Raw genomic sequence first — 15,725 nt, forward strand, 5'->3', positions numbered from 1 at the left:
TACCAGAGACTCTTGTCTATGATCATTTTCTGTGGTGTGTTTGAATACAAGTTGTTATTATATCATGTTGAAGATTATCGTAGTTTTCTGCGTGAGCATGATTCCAGTGCAGCTGCAATTTAAGAGCAACTCTTGTTTTAACAGCATTTCAGCTACTACTTCCAAATTTACCAGATGAAGTGTAGTTTTGAAATTCTGCTCAGAAAGGTTTTAAATGTAAAATAGACATCTGGAAATGTAGCCTCAGTAGCCACGGCTGAGGTTCAGTCATAGAGTTAGAAACGTATCTTATGTCCAATCTGTTTTTCAGATTTCTTTATTCTGCCACCAGAAGCATTCTGTCCCTGTTACAGATGAATAAATATACTCAAGAGTTTAATCAATCTGCATTTCAGCACTGAAGCGTCCATTAAGGAAATTAATGTCTGATAATATGGTCTTGTGAATTCGACTAGTAATGTTAATGTTAACTTATTGACTCTCTCCTCCAACTCTGCTGCTGTAGGCTTTTTTAATAGATAAATGTTTTTTTCCACACATTGATCTTTGCATCTCTACTGGTTGAGGCTTTTTCACCGAGGAGATTCACAGTATCAGAGCTTCACTGATTTCGTTTGTCATCCAGCAGGAATTGACTCATGTAGTAAACCTTCTCAGAGTTTAATGAGCTGACTGATCAGCCATGAGGAACTGAAAACACAATACCACAGGATGTTCAGAGTGTCATTCTGATTGTGCCACACAGGCTGTGTTCAACGTCATACTCCCAGCATTGAGCTTGACCTAGATTCTGTCCCAATGGCGGAAATGAGCATGTCTCCTCTTCTGTGCAGCCGAGAAACAGAGACAGACTGAGTCTCTGTGATTTGTTCATCCTGGTATTACCTGGCTGGAGCAGTGAACCTAGAGTTTACTGTTGTGAAAGCCCCTTCAGCACACTGAGGTGTTTCTGTGGTTTGCAATGGTACTGGCAGATCCTTATCAGTGACACCGCTTGCTATACCAGGGGGGATTTCGGTGTGTCAAAGTGAAAGTGAATCAGGACTGTCTGACTCCTCCTGTTTGGTTATTATTTAAAGGAATAATGTAAACTAGGGCTACGTTGTAGCACTAAAGGGCCCGAGCGCAGGCATTTTGAGTCCTGTTACGGTCGGTGGAGAGAACGATCAATGACCAAGCGCACGTCTCAGCCGTTGCATGCATTGCATGTTGACTCTTTCCTGCTAATTGCTCATTACGGTCCACGCTTTCAATTGTAAATCACACTGTTATGTAAATCGAGTCATAGTTCATTATAAAATAAATGCATAATACGGCCAGACAGACGTAACAGTGTTTTATTTTCATTTTATTTAATTTAATTTTATCTATTTAATTTAATTTTATTGTTTTTTTACAAAAAAATTGTCAAATTTTGTATATATATTTACATTTTTTTCTTTATTTTAATTTTTTTTTTTTTAATTATTACTATCTTTGTATTATTATTTCGTTGTTGTTGTTTGGTCACATCATCATAGCACACAACGCCCTCAGTGTTTGAGCAGCATTTTAAACTTAATCTTCTGAGTTCCTCTAAAACCAAGGGAAGTTTCTGCTTCAGATGACCAAATCTGTTTTCTCGCAACTCAGAACAAATATTAAGAATCGGGCTATTTGTGGACTTTCTTATTCACTTTCACCACAAAGGTTTACTGGAAATGGTTCTGTCCCTTTGAATAATGAACCGGCAGAAGGTATACTCCGTAAATATCACCTGATACATCATGGAACTTATCATCATTGTATTTTCACTTCCCCATGTGTGAAGTGCACAGACTGAGACTCACATTGAAACAGTTTGGTGGTGACTGAAACCAAACTGTGAAACCACTCCAGCGCTCATAGTATTATTTCATTGTAACTATATTTACTCTGAGTTTCTCCCATGATTCTATAATTTGACCAGGTGACTATTTAGATTAGGCACAACATGGTAAAATAAAGAGAAGATTTAGCTTGTTTCGTCAGAGAGATTCTCCAAATCGTACTTACTATCTCATGATTGTGAGATTAAACGTCATGATTATGATCTTGTATCTGAATTTGGATAAAAAATCTCATGATTTAGGCTTTTAATCTCATTCTTGTGATTCACTATGTCATGATCACAACTGATTGCCTCATTTTTAAACCTTATTTCTCATAATGTTTTATGATTAAGACATTTTAACTCATCATTTCAAACCTATTTCTCATGATTTTGACCTTATTTCTCATGATTCAAACATTTGAACTGATGATTTGACGATTCCACTTGACAATCTCATCATTTCGATGATCTCATTAGGCAACTCTTTGAGAATTTCTACGTTTGAAACTGCTTCCCCTTTGTTTTCTCTTGCGTGAATAACGGGACTCGTGCGTGTTTCTGCGGGGGCGGAGCCTCGCTATAAGCGGCCGAGGGGAAGCTGAGAGAGATCCGAGGTTCTCCTTCCGCCGTCCGTGCAGAGAGCAGTCTGATATCGCTGGGAGGGTGAGTGCTTTCTCTCCTTTACGTGACACAATAGCTGTGGAATCCATCTGTAGACGTATGTAAACCCACAACAGAGGTGTTAGTGCCGCGGTGTGTGGAGGAGCTCGAAGGCGGAGGCGAGGCGGTGGTAGCTAAGCCGTTTCCCCGCAGCCTGTGTGAGTGTGGTCCTTTGTGTCCTCCATTACTCTGGTGACAGACCGACGCTCTCCGCCCGGGCAGAGGAGGAGGAGAAGCCGGTCCCCCAGCCACTCACACTGGGACTGAATTCAATCCACCGAGGCCTTCATGTCCGCTCGTCGCGCCGTTAAGCTAACGAAGCTGTGTTTCGCCTTTAGCGTCGTTTAGCTAACGATCAGACAAGCGACTACTCTGTGGTTCCCCGGGCTAGCGATGCTATTAGCTCTCCTAAGTTAAAACATCCGGATGAAGAATCCTCGTCCAGCTGTTGAGCCGAACACGAGCTGGGGACATGGATCACGAGCCGTCGATACGGAAACGAGTCTTTACCACCAGCTTGTAGGAACGAGCTGTATGTTACTGGACAAACTGTTGTAGTTGGAGCCTGTTAACATAATGAATATGTAAGGGATGCTAATGCTATCGGTGACAGAGCCGGAGTAGATAACCACAGGATGTGCTGAGTGCTTCCGAACGGAGACAATAGACAGAGCTAAGTTGGACTTCTCGAGCTGATACGAGCTGATACAAGCTGATGAAAGGCTCCGTTCTGGTTCCATGCTGATTTGATATTCATTTGAATTGTAAACAATGAGAAAGAAAGCAGAGTTCACTCTGTCTGCACATTAGGATTTGTCCCAGTTGTCTTAAATATCAAACACAAAATACTTGTTGTATAATTTGTTGTTGCCCCAAATAAACCACGTGCACTGCTCCTCATAGGCTTTTATTATAAAGTCTGCCATTTTAATAATTAATTTAAATGTCTCTTTCTCCCATTGGTAGAAAATGTCATGTGGGCTGTGGAAAGAGACCCTGGCTCTGGCGGAGGACTACCTGTCCCTCTGCTGCACAGGCCCACGACCAGCCCCCCCACCTCCCAGCGAGTCAGCCGCTGCCATGAGACGCCTGGCCCAGGACATCGAGAGGCAGCACGAGGCTCGCTTCCACTCCCTTGCTCAGGACTTCCTGAGGCAGCACGGGCCGGACCCCTGCTCCAGCCTCAGGAAGGTGATGGAGGAGATGGTGGGAGACGGACACTTGAACTGGGGGAGGGTTGTTTCCATTTTCACCTTTACAGGGGTGCTGGCCAGACAGCTGCTGGAGCAGAAGGGCGCTAAGCCGGGGCTGGACCCCGGACAGGGGTTTAAGCAGGAACTGGGACAGTGGCCCGGGATCTGCAGGGGGCTGGCAGAGACCATAGCTGATTACCTGGGAGAGGAGAAGAAAGACTGGCTGCTGGAGAATGATGGATGGGTATGTCACAACATGTTTGTCCCAATAACACATCGTCAGGTGACAGTGCAGGGCGGATTGAGTCATCACAGACTCTGTGGATTAGCACAGCCTTTTAATTGCAGTTTCAGGCAATAAATCCAGTTTAAAATAGAAGTGTATAAGATCATATCCCAGCAACTGTTGACAGTTAGGATTTTAAACTACAAGCTGACATTAGAAACTACCTGGTGTGATACAATCTTGTTTGCTTCCTGCTTGAGTTTGTGTGTGTGTGTGTGAGAGTATAGGAGGCTTCAGAAGTCTCACATGGCTTCAGTGACTATCAGAGCTGAAGAGAAGCTGTAGACCTGACCCTCAGGAATGTGTGCCACAATGAGACAGAGCTCCACTGTGTAAATTCAGAGCCACAATCATCCAATGCTGGGCTTCAGATTACCAGATTACTGTTGGCCCAAAGCAGGGTTCTCAGGCAGTATTGGACTGTAGGCCTGTTCAGGTTCTAAAGATCAGACTGACTTATTTACTGGAATAAAGGAAATGGCTAGTTGGATTCAGAGGCCAAAATGAACACTCCACCATTGAGTGTCTTCTTTTGTGAATGAGCTCGCCCTGTCCCGCTCCCAGACACACACACACACACACACGCCCCTCCTTTCTCCAGCTGGCAGCTGGTTTCAACAGACACAACTAGCTCAGCCAGCTGGACTTTGTAGTGACAGTCAAAGCTTCAGTGTGTTGAAATTTGCAGGGGCCATACTGAAAGTTATCATTGTCTGAGCACAAAAACAAGCTGAGAGCAGGTGCACAGGACCAACGTGTGGTTTCAGTGAAAACATGAATATATTGTTTAATTGCCTGCAGCTGTCAGCAAAACCTCTGACACTTTGGCAGCTGATGCTTGCTTTTATTCAAAAACATATTTTGAGGAAAAACAGAAAAAAAAAAATATATATATTCTCCTTTTAGTAAAAAAAAGTATCCTGCTCTCTATATAATTTGTTGTTTTCTCCTGCAGGTCGGGTTCTGTAAGTTCTCCGTCAGCTCCAGAGAGGTGGGCCCGGACTTGTCTCTGAAGACGGCTCTGTTTGCTGCGGCCAGCTTGGGCCTCGCTGGACTCACCCTGCTCCTGGTGCGCTAGACTTCAGACTTCTACGTCCTTAATGTGTCCTCGTCCGTGTTTTCATTTCATTTGGCACAATTAAGTAGATATTTGAATTTCAACCTCAATGCAGGGCTCAATCTGTAGTAAATTCAGGGTTTTGATCGCAAGTCACCAACTGAATGTTTGCACATACTTGCCCCCCCCCCCCCCGTACTCACGCGTTAATACTGACATTTCGTCACTTGCTCCTTAAGATTGTAAAAAACAAAAGATCTTTAATGCCTTCATGAATTTTGGAGTGAGTGACCTCAGTTCTCATATTTTCGACAGGTTCATTTCTAAAGCACAGATTTCTACACAGAACCATCTTGCTCTCAAGGTTTGTATTTTCAACTGTGAAAGCAGCTCAAATAATATCGTTTCATTTCAACTTTCCCACAGGTTTTGATTTCGAAAATTGTCAGCTGCCTTGATTCACTTGTTTACCTGAGTCGTGTATGTGGTATAGAACCATTCTAGTGTACAATGTATAAATTAATATATTATATTTATATGAAATGAAACTGTCAAGCAGTGGCCCTTTTCTAACCGATCCACAGCTAATTCAGTTGTTTCATCGTTAAAGTCTGTCCTACATTCATGTGAAATGTCTGAATTAAACGCCAGTAGAGCTGATGCAGTGCTGACGACCACACACACCACGGTGCTATGATATGTTGTGAACTGTTTCTCATATCAATCTACCAAACCAGGGACCAATCTGACTTCAAACATATTGCTATTAGAACAAATGGCATTTCCTCCCCCAGATCTCTTAAACATTATATTTTTACATTGTTTTGTTCTATTTATTTGTCACTGTCTTTGTAATAAAAATATAAATCTTGCAGTTTGTGAGTGTTCTGTTTCAGTGCAGCACCATGATATTACCATCACCACTTAAATGTCTTCACAGCAGGTCAGGAGATGAATTATTCCACCGCTCACACGCAGACATATTGTCATAAATAAAATATGCTCTGCTGTCTGACTATCACAGTGTTCCAGTTACACAACAGGAGCCGTATTCTCTGGAGCTGCTGGTGCAGGTAGCAGTGCTGAAATAAAACCTTTTCAAACAAATGTGCTTAGAAAACTCAACTTTGTAAACAAAATTGCATTATTTAATTTACACCCCAATTACTTTATTTAACAAATTAAGACAGTTTAAATATTAATTTAAGCTTGATATGGCTTAAGTGAATCAAATTTGTGACTTGGCTTTTTACTTAAGTAAATTCTTAGTGCATATTTAAATAAACATACATGTATGCTTTTAAATTAGGTTGGCTTCCTTTGCTCTAACATTTGTTTACACAACATATAAGCGCACACACACACAACTTGTATCACTATCTCTCACATGACACACAATCGTTTACACAGACACATGAACCAGAAGCTGCAGACGATTTCTTGTAAACAGGTTTTTAAAATATGCCTAAGTTAGTTATTTAATTGATGAAATTATAAATGAATCAACATTTTGATGTAACGTTTTCTTTGAAAGTAAAAACTGATCATTTTCTCACAGCACCAACTCACAAAAACACGGTTCACACATTCTCCCCAGTCTAGTATTTCCTCATCACTGTAACAACGTCTAATGTGGTTGGAGCTGTTTGTGAAACAAGAGAACCATGACAGCTTCTGATGTGGCTCCGTGTGTGTTTCCTGTTGATTGTGTTTGCAGACTGTTATTATCATTATCTGTTTATCTCGTGGATTATGTGATGCCGAGATTACATGGATGGATGGTGGCTCATGTGACTGCTATAAAACTCAACAGTCAGAGCTTAGAGTTAAATTTAGAGCTTTTCATTTGATTGTCCCTTGAAAAGTTCAAAGCCAACAATGAACTGACCTTGTTAACAAGTGTTGTTTGTATCCAAAGCCTGATCAACCTTATTTCTCTATGCCACAGAGCCCCATTAACCTTTACTATGAGGAACAATATGATAAACAGCTTTGTGGTTTATGTTGACTTAATCTCATGCTCACTTCTTCTGTTTGCCATGATTATAACTAGGTGATCTGAGCCACACGTGGAAACACAGTAGATGCCACACACACACTATTTGCTTATAGAGTAATGTGAAAAACCAACACCCATGTTGCAAATAAAGATATAATTTGCCCATTTCCTCAATTGAAGCTCTTCTTGAAGGAAGTGATGTTTTCACCTGTGTCTCATCGTTGGTTTGTTTGTCAGCAGGATTACACATTAACTGATTTTCAGTGGAGGCATTAGAAATAACCCATTGCATTCTGGGTGGTGCCTCCAGGATATTTTTCCCTTTCTTTAAATATGTTTATTATGAATAAACACTTCTATACATGAAGTTATCGGACCACTTCCTTTTTTCTTTTATGTTTCTATGAACAAAACAATCATGCAGGATTGTTGGGCCATGGCAGATGTGCTATGGCAGATGTGCTATGCTCTACTGAGGGACAAGTGGGTTTGGGTCTTTTCATGGGAGATGTTGCGGATACAAAACTGCACAATATCATCAGCTCTACCCTTCAACATAAAGATATGCAGGGCATGCTGCTGCTGCTCAGGGATCTGTGTAGCTGAATCTGTGTAGCTGAGTTTGCACATGGATTTTTCACGACCAGAAATTTTGTTTGTTTCACATCCTTTTCCATCTGAAGTGTTTCTGTTGCACCGCAGGAAAGTACAGGTTAAACTCTCTGCACCTCGTGCAACTGGTCCAGACATCTATCACGCCATTAGATTACTTCACAGTGGAGTTTATGTTGTTTTTATGGTTTGAATATTTGTTTGTGTGTATGTGTTTTCCCTGTGATAGACTTACGACAATTCCAGCACAGGGCTATACATAACCCAATAGTGGCGAACATTGGACCACATTAAATTGTGGTCTCATAATAATATCACGAATGTTCAGCAAGATTTGTAAAAATGTCTTGTGACTAAAGGTATTTTTTTAGGACAGTTTCAGAAAATGTGGTACATTTCTTTGATTATATAAGATAAATTGCTGGGATACTTTGTGGAAATGTTCAACTATGTGGCTGAGAAATTTTACAGGATTTTTGCACATTCTTCCTGGAATTGTTAAGGACATTTTTCGAAGTGTTCTGGGAATATTTCGTTAAAATGGTGCAGATTTTGAAGAGGAATTTATGTTCCAGCAGGATTAGGTTTAGTTAAAAAAAACAATACTCAAATATATTATTTTAATAAATATTGTCCTAATAACTGGGCCTGGATGCTGGATTATCTCGGCTGAGGTGATGATGGTATATCGGTCCGTCAGGCACACGGTCATCACTGTCAGCTCTTTTCACCACACAGTGAAATATTATACTAAGGACACTGCAGCACTGCTTCTCAGCTGTGTAAAAATGAGGAGATCAGAAATGAATCCACAGTATTTTATGCATTTGTTGAAAATTTAATGAATTGTTGTTGAAAGTGATGATTTATTGTTTAGAAACTGTTTGATATGTGATATGTTTCAAGGATGCTGGAAGTAGAGTTGTTGAGGATAAAGTTAACTAAAGAAATATTTTCTTTAACTAAAGTAACATTTTAAAGTGAAATAGTAAAATCCTTTTTGCTAAATTTGGATTATTTTAATTAATATCTTCCATTTAGAATATGCGGTGCATTTTGGTGCAGCCCATCTGTTGCCCAGATGACATATGCTATTTTTGCAACAAGTTTTATATTGTATTACATTGTAGAGCCTAGAATTGTCGAGCGAATTTTTTGCTCAACAGTTCCAGTTCCGCCTAAGTTCCAGCATCACAGTGTTTGAAATTACAAGTATATTTGTTAGATTCATCATTTGTCATTGATTAAATATTTATCAGTAACAGAGAAGGCAGAACATTTGCAGTAGCTGTCTCATCAAAGGAAAATATGCAAGGTACATGAAGGTGAAAACTTCCTGAGGAAAAAAGACGTCCACAGATGATCGGTCTAAGTGATTCAAGGTGTTATGAAAAATGCCAAATAATTATAGAATCTGAAATTTGAAGAGCATTTCCTGTTTGCAACATAACACGTATTAAAGTTTTTGAAAAATGTTCTTGAATACTCTTTTCTTTCTTCCGCTGTCATGTGAAATAAATACAATGTAGAGTCAGAGACTGTTTAGCTTAGCTTAGCATAAAGACTGGAAACAAAGGGAAACAGCTACCCTGACTTTGTCCATGCTAAATAACATGTTGTATCTTGTTTATTTAATCCATGGTAGTCAAGAAATGCCCCCACTGAAATGGCAAATTTTCATTTACAAAAATAGGATGTAACATGTTTGTGAGCTTTAGATAACTGGATGTAAACATGGGCTTTAAATTCAAGAAATGACAGTGGAATCAATCTTCTCATGTTGCGACGAGAAGGCAAAATCAAATTTTTCTAAAAATGTTAAACTTTTCTTTTAATCGGATCCTCAGCTCGGATACTTTAGATTTATATGAACAGAACAAAATGGATGATGGAATAAGTGTGTTTGATTGAGACAGCTAAAGAAATGTTACGTGTGAGTAGAGACAGACACGATGAGAGCACATCCTCAGGCTCCTGTCGACTGAAAAGCTTCTGGCCCTGCATCATGTACACACCACGTGTTTTCAGTGTGTACAGTCATAAACAGAAGTCAGTTCCCGGCTCCTCAGTGTGGCTCCCATCATCTCCTGGTCTGTGTCTGTATTCACCATGAAGAGAACCCATGGGCTCATCTTCTTGAGCTCTGAACCACAGAAGACAAACCCTGTTGTTCTCTTGCAGTGTGAATACAGATCTTATTGGATCCTCTGAGGCTTTACTTCTTCTTTTCCTGGATAATCTTCTTCACCATCGCTACCACCTGGTCACAAAACACAAATATCAATTTAGTACTTTCATCCTCTTTTCTCATGCATGTCCCATGAAGTAAAATGTATGGAGGAGTGTCACAGAAATAGTAATAAAGCATTTAATTTAATTTGACTAAACTAATTGACTAAATTACACTATTTCATTAACTTATATTTTAAGGAACAGAAGGAGGAATTATAAGTATTATAAGAATTAAGTGAATCATATTCATATTAAATAGGTGTTTATAAAAACTGCAGCAAACAAACAATAATTGTTTCATTTAAATTTATCTTATTTTGATTATTGAATTTAAAAAATACATGAATGAATTTGACAATTGAGTACTGATTGGATAGATGAGTGGTTGCGTTTGAACTTCTTGATGCAATGTTGTGACATGATATGTCTCATGGAATGTTCTGTCCTATGTCTCCAGGCTCTTTGAATCTCATTGGTCCACGAGATGCAAATGTTATGTTGACACAACTCTATATCAGGACTTTATTTTCACATTCAATTCATCACTTTAATAAAATGACATCAGCAGGTCATTTGTTGAGGAATCAGTCCAAACAGCATTTTTTATAAACAATCTCCCATCAGTCCAGTAAAAATAAGATGATTGTTATTTTTATGCCGTGGTGCAAAAAAAGGTCCCTCCTAAAAAAGTAGATATCCAACTCACTGACCTGTGCACTCTCAGGAAATGAGTGTGTTTTCAGCTTGGAGTAGATCGTCTGCCCGTTCAGTACAACCTCAAAACTGTCTGTGGGGGGGGACAAGAAAATACATCATCATCAGTTCAATATGAAGCAGTAACATGGAGTGTGTAATTGTTTTTATAATCTGAGATAATAAAGCCAAGAAACTCCAAATGGAAACTTCATGAGGAAAATAGGTTGGGTATGAATATTTAAATATTCTTTATTCAAGTTTGAAAGTCTTCATCCAAGCGTTTGAAATGTTCAGAGTAATATTTTGCTGTGTATTCGGTTGCGTGTGTGTGTGTGTGTGTGTGTGTGTGTGTGTGTGTGTGTGTGTGGAACAGCTGAACAGCCCCCTCTTGTGGATAGAGTCTGCAGCCCACTACATGCTACAGAGTTTGTGTTCAAGTACGACAAAACAAGACAGTTCCAAACGCCCATGAAGAATTGTTGTACATTTATGTTTGATAAAAACATGTAGAAGGTTTTGACTCTGATATGTGAGGAGTGAAAACTACACTATGTGACTCTTTGTTTATTGGCTGAGTGACACCACTTTGCATATGAACTTCCTGCACCATCAGAGAAAGTAAACTGAATTAGACATTACAGGAACTTATAGTGTCTGACTGTGGAAGATCATTTCCGCCACAAATAAGGATTAAAAGTGATTAATACAAAACATTAAATGACTTATGGTGAGTCGAATTGTTGAAATAGGCCATGTAGTCAAAAGGTAGTGGTTTTGGTTTGCAGTATGGATGCACAACTATGCAAACAAATTTACAAATTATTCCTGTCTCCATATTTGAGAAAGCAGTTACACTACTGCCAAAAGAACAGTAACACAATACTTTACAAAACAACACCAGGATCCAGTTAGAAATACACATATGACCTTTTGCCAAGGTTATGGTTGACCTTTTGTAAAGAGTACTGTTTTAGGTACTTTTGAAATTTTTAAATCTCTTGGCTGAACTGGGCCTCCAGAGTAAACAAAGAGCAGCTCACTTGGTCTCCCCTTGAATCCCGTCACCGACACACCAGGGACCTGCCGGAGGGCTCCTTCCAGCTGCCTGTAGCGGGACGAGTAACCTCATCCCGCACTGACACACAAACACAAAGGGAATGTTAACAGGCCATCTCTCATATAAATATGTTATTCCCCCAAAAATAAAGACGTACGCAACAAAAAAGAGCATGATATTTATCTCACCAAACATGAATGTCACGATGATTGGATATTAATAAGAAATGTGAATTCTGTCAGACTGAATAAGAAACCATTAAACACCTGTTTTATGAATGTGAATACACAGTGTTGAGGAGGATTTCGCCACATGAACGATGTCTCCTTTATAATCGAAGCAAGATATTTCTTATCAGGAAATTCCACAAATAGGGAGCCAAGTTTTGTTGCTCATCTTTGAAACTTTCCCAGTCTCGTTAATGCACAAACAACAAAACAATGCACCCATATGGCTTTGATAAACTTGATTTTGTAGATAACTTTATTGTTCTTGTATTTATTTTCAAATTACAATATTATTGCACTTAATATATTTTATTTATGATTGCATATTTTATTTACATCATATTTCATTTGTTGTGATCCTTAAAGTTTCTATTTTGTCCATTTGTTTTCAAAAACAACAGGAAGGAAAAACACAACTCAATAATCCCACCATTTGGCTCATGGATACAAATATCGTGAAACCATAGACCCTGTAATCGTGGATCAAATTCTTAAATAATGGAAGTTTCTATACAGAGATGTTCATTTCTTGTTAAGATGAATACGGTGTAAATAAAAACGTTGACGTCAGTGGTCACCTCTGTAGCATAATCGCTAAATAATTTGATTCTTTGCAGTCTAACTGAAAATCTGCAAACTAGAATGGATGAAATCAAAAAAACTTACCAGTATTCAATTTGGACCTGATTCATGGCTTTGGGGTTTTTTCTTGCAGAAGAAAAGCAAAGGCTCATTCCAAGGACGAGCTGCACAACAAACACTGTGGAGGCTGTGCTTCTCTATTTTATACACCACACCCAGTGGGGAAACTACTCGGTCTGGTTCCCACAGCGTGAACCAATGTGAACTCACTGTCTCCACACTGCTGTTTCCTTGTCAGCACAGTTACACCCTGTTCCTCTGCTGTTGACTGTGTTGTATTTGATCTAAGCCTAAAACAATATGATGCAAAAATCAAGCCAGTGTTCATATTAAAGGATTTTTTGATAAGCTTCCCACATTACTGTATATGCCACTATATATAATGTATATTGTTTATTATATCTGTGCAGGAGAATAATGCCTGTCTAATACCACAGATACTAAATTCTCTCTCTAAGCAGGAGCAAAGGTCAGGTTGTAGGTGAAGGGCCCGACCAACAGCACAGTGTCTATGCTCAGCGACTTTCAAATCTACTTCAGATGCCCGAGACAGAAAGACACCAACTCTAACTCTTTGTGTATTCCATCAGAGGCAAGACGTAAGGACACCATGTGATCTAATAATGCACATTTTAGATTTAACTATCCAATAGGATGCAAACTCCTACATGTAACATAATTCTAGCCCTTCATGGATGTGCTGTTAGAACGGGTGACGCAAGTAGAGAGATACACTGGGGTGCTGTGAGAGACATCTTCAGACTCCTGTTACTCTGTTAACGTTTGTATGTTGTTCCACCTTCTGGTCTCCTTGATGCATCAAGTCCACCTTAAAACCTTCTGCCTAAGACATCAGCTGCTGCCTCAGTTCTTCTTTCACCAACTTCCAGAAAACTTCCACAACAACAACGATGAGGGGATCCACCTTTTCACTGCAGCTGACTTTACAGTCGGAGTGAGTGAGTCACATTATTCCACAGGTGAGCAGTTTGGTTAGAGCCACATGAGCAGAGGAATGTGAGAGCGCTGATCAAACAAACAACCCACTGTCTCCTTCAGGACGCACGTGATCCAAATCCGTCCTCACATCTGAGAAGCAGCAAATGTTCAGGACTTTCTGTTTCTACTTCGCATATTGTTACAGAATTATTTTAAGACAGGAATGATTGATACAGTTTCTTTTTTATTTCCATTTTATTTGTTTAAAATGATATCCAGTACAAAATGTATACAGTAATACCCTTACGTTTGACAGTTCCCCTGAATAAAATATTTGAATCTGTTCAGCTCATGCCAGATAACAGTATCTATAAGATACACTAGATTGCTCATACAATAGTTGATGACAAAGATATAGCAGTAGTACCTTTGTAACAATAAAAACTATCAGTAATATTTTGGTTGACACACTTTCAATACAATAAAATTACATACAATGTTCTGTAAAAGTTGCATTGCAATCTGCCCATATTTTACAAGATTTTCAAATTCATGTATATTTTCATTAAGTAATTGACAAAAATCTGTGATACAAGTCTTTACACATTTATAAAAATGATCTGATGGCAACTACCTGCAGTGACTGAGTGTCAGCAGGCCGTCCTCTCTGAAGCTGCTGTAACGGAAGCGCAGTGCACTTGATTTGTTAATTTCATTTTTTCTCCTTTTCTTTAAAACACAGCAACTTCTCAAACATAATAAATAATAAATCTTCTGCAATGATATTGTACCTGTCGATATATCCAGTTTTTATATTATATATATATATTTATATGTGTAAATGTGTACACAATATTCCCCTGCGTGTATGTGCTACAAAACAAAGGTTGCAATGCTTGAATTGTGTGTAGCACAGCATTTCGGTGGGAATAACAAAAACATGACACAGTCTGCATGCACTGGTTTTCATGGAAACCCAGGTGTGGTTCTTCCAGTTGATTGGATGCACATTTCTCCTCCTTGGCTTCGACTCAAGTCAAAATCCGAACAGTGCGGCCGCGTGATTGTTCTCATCCTCTCTCTCTCTCACCCTGAGCTCATCACAGCATCAACCTCATTGATTGGCGGGACTCCTTGGCGCCGGCCCCCCGGGTTGGGGGGGTCTTCTTGTGGGAACGTCACCTTGTCTGGTGTGTACTCGTTCCTCTTCAGGTCTGACCAACGACAACAACGAGAGTTACATTACACATTTTTAATACACATTTTAATTAAGAATATTTGTACTACATAAAGCTACAAATACGGATGTTTTCTGGATTTGTGAACAAACTGTATGTGACCACAGCTGTAGAGATATAATGTGACCAATAAGCAGCAGAACAACCGCACTCACCAGGAAGTTTGAGTTTGCGACAGCAGGAGTTGCAGTGGTGTTTTGCGCGGAAGTTCCTGATGGCATCATCCCCCAGGTTGGCCGGTCCAAATATCATATCATATGATCTGCAGAGTCAAAGAAGTGATTTAGGGCAGAACTACTAGAAACAGGTAGCTGGGTGAGAAATGTACTAATACTTTTAACTATCATTTAATTGGCACCGTTCAAAATACGGATACAATGTGCTTTATCAAGACAAATAAAGAAATTAAGACAAACAATGGGCAACAATCAAAAGCATTTCACGCAGATCACGCAGCATTATGATACAAGGTAACAATGCTGTAGAAGAGTACAGTTAAATTCAGAGAGAGATCCGAATCAGGATAAAGACTTTGTACACTGACCCCTTCTCTCCGCTCTTTATGACCGAAGGATCTGTCAGAATCTCCCCGACCCCTGCAGAGGAGCACAACAGAGACAAGAGCCAAATGAGCAAAAACATTACACAGAAATTACATCAACGTGTCTCTGCTGAGGAAGAGTGTAAATAAAGGCAATTCACTTAGCCACATTCACATAAAGGCTACAACCACACAACTACACATTGGTTTAAAAATGCGTCACTGATGCAACGTTTAAGAAACTTTTGGAATGTTTATGAGCGGAGAAGTTTGGAAACGCTGTTGGTGCAATGATGCAGTCCCCCGCATTGACTTCCTGGTTCTTAACAGTCATGACTGATACCAGCGGTGAAGGCAAAATAATGTTTACGGTCCCTGTCAGTAGAAGTTCCACCTCTCTATTCGGTCAACAAAAGAAATCTGTCATCTTACTTTTCCCCATTGTTGTTTCTTGTTCTTAGTATTTTCTTTAACAGAGCAACTAACTATAAATC

At 39.5% G+C, this 15,725-nt stretch overlaps 2 protein-coding genes and 1 long non-coding RNA gene across 3 annotated transcripts in view; 1 reads left to right on the forward strand and 2 right to left on the reverse strand.

Moving 5' to 3' along the window:
- Window positions 1–2,409: 2,409 nt before the first annotated feature.
- On the forward strand, window positions 2,410–5,922 carry bcl2l10 (BCL2 like 10). The gene is made up of 3 exons (XM_053412290.1): window positions 2,410–2,515; window positions 3,479–3,949; window positions 4,947–5,922. Exons 2-3 carry the CDS (start codon window positions 3,482–3,484, stop codon window positions 5,067–5,069), a joined length of 591 nt encoding a protein of 196 aa, XP_053268265.1. The 5' UTR covers window positions 2,410–2,515; window positions 3,479–3,481; the 3' UTR covers window positions 5,070–5,922.
- Window positions 5,923–8,463: 2,541 nt separating this feature from the next.
- LOC128443833 (uncharacterized) lies at window positions 8,464–12,699 on the reverse strand. The gene is made up of 4 exons (XR_008339068.1): window positions 12,538–12,699; window positions 11,628–11,722; window positions 10,602–10,678; window positions 8,464–9,919 (listed from the first exon to the last, which is right to left on the reverse strand). It is a non-coding gene; the product is annotated as an uncharacterized LOC128443833 (long non-coding RNA).
- A 989-nt stretch (window positions 12,700–13,688) lies between these two features.
- The window catches only part of LOC128443882 (transient receptor potential cation channel subfamily M member 7-like), a gene marked incomplete in the record, with an annotated part of 35,046 nt that continues 33,009 nt past the window's right edge, over window positions 13,689–15,725 (reverse strand). The window contains 4 exon segments of the mRNA XM_053426120.1: window positions 13,689–14,600; window positions 14,602–14,666; window positions 14,846–14,952; window positions 15,235–15,283. Coding sequence (XP_053282095.1) covers window positions 14,553–14,600; window positions 14,602–14,666; window positions 14,846–14,952; window positions 15,235–15,283 — 269 coding nt within the window.

The sequence above is a fragment of the Pleuronectes platessa genome, chromosome 1 (genome assembly GCF_947347685.1).
Source record: "Pleuronectes platessa chromosome 1, fPlePla1.1, whole genome shotgun sequence".
NCBI lineage: Eukaryota > Metazoa > Chordata > Actinopteri > Pleuronectiformes > Pleuronectidae > Pleuronectes > Pleuronectes platessa.

Coding starts and splice junctions, on each gene's coding strand:
- bcl2l10 (XM_053412290.1), top strand. CDS start 3,482: ATGTCATGTGGGCTGTGGAAAGAGACCCTGGCTCTGGCGGAGGACTAC. Junction 3,950..4,946: donor TGCTGGAGAATGATGGATGG/GTATGTCACAAC, acceptor TTTCTCCTGCAG/GTCGGGTTCTGTAAGTTCTC.